Genomic DNA, 4,280 nt, shown 5'->3' with positions numbered 1-4,280 from the left:
GTGTGTGTGTGTGTGTGTGTGTGTGTGTGTGTGTGTGTGTGTGTGTGTGTGTGTGTGTGTGTGTGTGTGTGGTCATCACAGGATAATAGTCCTGGGTCACCTCCTTAGAGATTAAGAATTTGCTTTAACCCCGCTGATAAAAATAGATTATTATAAAAACATCTAAATTGAAATACTAGATACTAAAAATATATATATATATTTTGAATAACATACTTTTTTCAAAAAATAAAGCTAGATATTGCTACCGAAAGTAATCCTACACACCAGTACTTGTGCATTATTTACATGAGATTTGTTTTAATAAAATACCTTAACTATTTGATTTAGAGTCAAACATTTAAATTCTAAAGGCAGCTTGCTGATCGACTAGCTGATTTACTTAATTTTTTAACTAAATAAGTGGGTTTCATTTCCTTTTTTTTAAAGAAAAATATTATTTTATTAATCGATCTTTGACAAAACAGCTCCCAACTCATCTATGCTTTCTCTCTGTGCCATTTTATAACCATACAAATGTGTATGTGCCAAACAAGCGAGCACATCACACAAGGAATAATATTATTTAAAAAATAATTAACAAATCCTGTGGCACCTTGCACCCTCACCTATAATACTTCATATACATGCCAAGTTAAATTCTGTAAAAACTAAAAAACACGAGACATTCTCTCAGAATTGTCTTTATTTTTACGTTTGTGTGCAGTCTCCTGTTTTACACTTCTGTCTTTTGTCCACCAGGTGGCGTCCTTACACCTGGGAATGACTGACTGCTGATTGTGCAAAGGTGTTTCACTCTGTTAGAAAAACTCCAAACTGCTCTGCAAGGCAGGTTTATTTAGACAGCAGCTTTCAACACAAGGCACAGTGCTTTGAAACACATTTAAAAACAGTCATTACAAAGCAAGATGAATGCAATAAGCATATGAATAAGACAGGTATAATATTCATGAATACAGTGCAGTGAGAGATATGAACAGGTACACATTGTTTACTTGTTTTCATCCAATACATCATTATAAATCACATTTCCACAAAGGCTTATAGGCACGAATCTGATGATTTAGCAGAATCATTTCCCCTGATCAAAACTGCAGAGAATGATGTTTGAGATGATGTTTGAATGATCAGACGAATGATTGTGTCCATATAATACGAGCATGATATACAAACAGTCGTCATGCTGTGTGAACCATACAACTGCTACCTGTTCAAACCACCTTTACTTTCAATTTAAAGAAAGAAAGAGAGCAAATCGTACAGAATTAGGTACATTTGAAAATATAACGTTGCCTAAGAGCCTTAAGGCTGACACATCATTCAGTTATCATGAATAAAAACAACCCTACGTGTTTGGATTGAAAGAGTCCGAACAGAACATCCTCTTCAGGTGTTTAGAGATTTCTTTCATTTTGAGTCCGTATATGATGGGATTAAAGAGAGGATGATACAACAGCATTTGTAAAGTCATTATTAAACGTACAGTTTTTGGAAAGTCATCTTCCAGTTTATCCGTGACGACTTCATAAATAATCAAACAGAAGAAGTTGATCAGAACCAGCAGGTGGGGGAAACAGGTCTGAGCTGCTTTCCTCCTGACCTCTCCACAGCTTCGGTAGGCTATTATAAATATCTGAGTGTACGTATAGAGTATGAAAAGCACCGGGAGAAAGGTCATGTTAATCAGAACAACCACACCGAACACAGCCATGGCCTTCGACCTCACACAGTGCAGTTTGTTAATCAGGTTGTTGCAAAAGACTCCTTTGGATGTAGAACCACAGAAAGCGGTGTTAGCACTGAATGCTACCGGCACTGCTACATGACAAGCAGGAAGAGCCCAGGATAAAACCAGACAGAAAGTAACAGTTCTTCTTCTCATTATAATGGGATATTGCAGAGGTTTGCATAGAGACACATACCTGTCATAGGACATGGCTGCCAACAGTAAAAACTCTGAGCCAGATAAAGAGTAATACAGAAAAATCTGAACGTGACAGGCTGAATGAGATATGATCTGTTTCTCTGATAAAAAGTCAATCAGAAGCTTTGGGTAGACGTTAGTGCTGAACAGAACAGAGTTAATCAACAAAGCTGCAATGAACATGTACATAGGCTCATGGAGGTTTCTGTGTAAAGCAATGATGCACACTATAGTGGAATTACTGCAGATGATCAGAACATACACCGTTAACATGATCACAAAATACAGATATCTATATCTCTGCACTTCCACATGACCGTCAAGAGTTATATATGTCACATTATATTCACCAGCCATTAATAGTTTCTAGAAAAGATCATGTAATTATATAAAACAAGGCAGATCATGTGCACAGTATACATGACTTCAAAACATACAACCTGTCGTGTGCTGTGTGTTGACGCACCAGCACTGTATGATGCAGAAAGTGATCTGTTGGCTCAGTGGATTCTGTTTTATAAGATAATACCCTCCATGGATCTCATTTCAATGCTTCACCGAGATCTACAAACATGTAAACAACTTGAAGAGAGAGATAGGCCTGTAGACAGGAGAGCCAATCAGGGTGAGGGCCATGTTTCTGGAGACCTTTACAATGACCTTTACCCTCTGGTGTTTCTGTTCAAATGTAACGGGTCTGTTTTATCTGCTCGTACACTACCACGAAAACTACTAATCATGACCACATTTTATTTAACACCTTTTTAAGCAGTAAACAATGTGTCAGACGACTGGTTTACACGAATAACTGCAGTGAATATACAGAGAATAGACACTGAACATGTATTGTTGACTTGTAACAATAATAATAGATGGGATTTGTATAGGGATTTCCCTAATGCTCAAAGATGCTTTATATAAAATCAGAACAGAAACAATACAAAGAAGAAATGATTTAGATGAAATTGGGGTTCAGCATTTTCTAAAGTCTACTCGGTGGATATCACAAGGCCTTGAGGCAATCAAATGTAAAACACAATATGATTGATTGATTGATTGGAGAGTAGTAACTCGGTCAGATTCGACCCGGATTGAAGGATTGAATTTCTGTTATTCTTGGGTCAGTGCTTATATTTGTGTACAAATTCCATGAAAGGGACACTGACCTTTTTTAGATGCTTTACAGGTTAACACAGCACCACCACATTATATTGGTCAAAGGAAGGGAGGAGAACAATGGGTAGTGAAGGGATGGAGGAAGGTAAGAAACGTCACTGATGATGCATCAGAAACCAAACAGCAGCCGTTAGCTGTTAGCTGTTAGCATACAGAGCTCACAGCATCTGTTCAGAAACTGGACACAAATCAGTGTTTACAGACTGTGGTGAATACAGTCTTTCTTTCTGTCTGTAAAGGCCCGGACACATCAAGACGATTTTGGCCGTCGATGAGCGTCGTGTCGCCCTACTCAGATTGGTGTGTCCCGCACCGTCGTGTCTCTTCGGCCGTGCTGGTAGGCTGTCGGTCGAAGGCTGTGGGCCAAATAAATCACTCTGATTGGCTGTTCAGCTAGCGAATCAGTGCATGAGAAGCGAAACGGAAGTGAAGAAGGCACACACAGACGGCTATCATTTTTCATTTTCCAGTACCGCACTAAACATGTTTTCGATTACAAGTGGTCATGTGAAACAGTCTGTGATGGACGAGAGTGAAAATGGAGCGCACGCTATTTGTTAGTCGCTAGTCTGTTCTTCTTCTCTTGGTATATCACGCAGTCTGTCTTCCGGTTGCCTCTTTTGAATGATGAATACACACTACCGCCGCCTGCTGGTAAGGAGAGTTATTGCCACTCACGCATGCACACTGCGTATGTGCTACTTGGCCGTCGGCTGAAGTCTTTGCGATGTGTTCCACTACGACTTTTTGGCCAAGACTAGGAGACGCGAGCTGACCCAACAGTCGGGTCCGTCTGTGTCAGTTCTTTGGTGTCAGTTTGGTGTGTCAGGGGCTTTAGACGGTGCTGTGAGTGTGGACGGAGCAGCTACATGTTAGCTTAGCCTGTCCGATCTCCATTCAGAAAGGATTGAACCAATGACGTTTCTTACCTTCTTCATAACCCTCCCTCCACCACCTCTTTTTCTCCTCCCTTCCTTTAACCAATATATTGTGGTGGTGCTCTGTTAACCCTCTAAAGTATCTTTTAAAAGACGGCAAAAAGAAAAAGGTCAGTGTCCCTTTCATGGAAGTTGTACAAAAATATTAGCACTGACCCAAGAATACCAAAACTTCAATCCTCCTGTAGTTTTTGGGTCGAATCTGACCCATTTATTACTCTCCAATCAATCATACATATTGT

General features: G+C 39.6%; 1 protein-coding gene across 1 annotated transcript; it reads right to left on the bottom strand.

Annotated features, from left to right (window-relative positions):
• Positions 1–889: 889 nt before the first annotated feature.
• LOC307029492 (olfactory receptor 11A1-like) lies at positions 890–4,023 on the bottom strand. Its single transcript, XM_079665565.1, has one exon. It carries the CDS (start codon positions 2,279–2,281, stop codon positions 1,346–1,348), a length of 936 nt encoding a protein of 311 aa, XP_079521691.1. The 5' UTR covers positions 2,282–4,023; the 3' UTR covers positions 890–1,345.
• Positions 4,024–4,280: the final 257 nt, after the last annotated feature.

Source organism: Notothenia rossii, assembly GCF_949606895.1.
Source record: "Notothenia rossii genome assembly, chromosome: 2".
Classification (NCBI taxonomy): domain Eukaryota; kingdom Metazoa; phylum Chordata; class Actinopteri; order Perciformes; family Nototheniidae; genus Notothenia; species Notothenia rossii.
The sequence above is the reverse complement of the archived record's forward strand: the minus strand, read 5'-3'. Positions and strand labels throughout refer to the sequence as shown.

Excerpts from the sequence above, each read along its gene's own strand:
- LOC307029492 (XM_079665565.1), bottom strand. The coding sequence starts at position 2,281 with ATGGCTGGTGAATATAATGTGACATATATAACTCTTGACGGTCATGTG.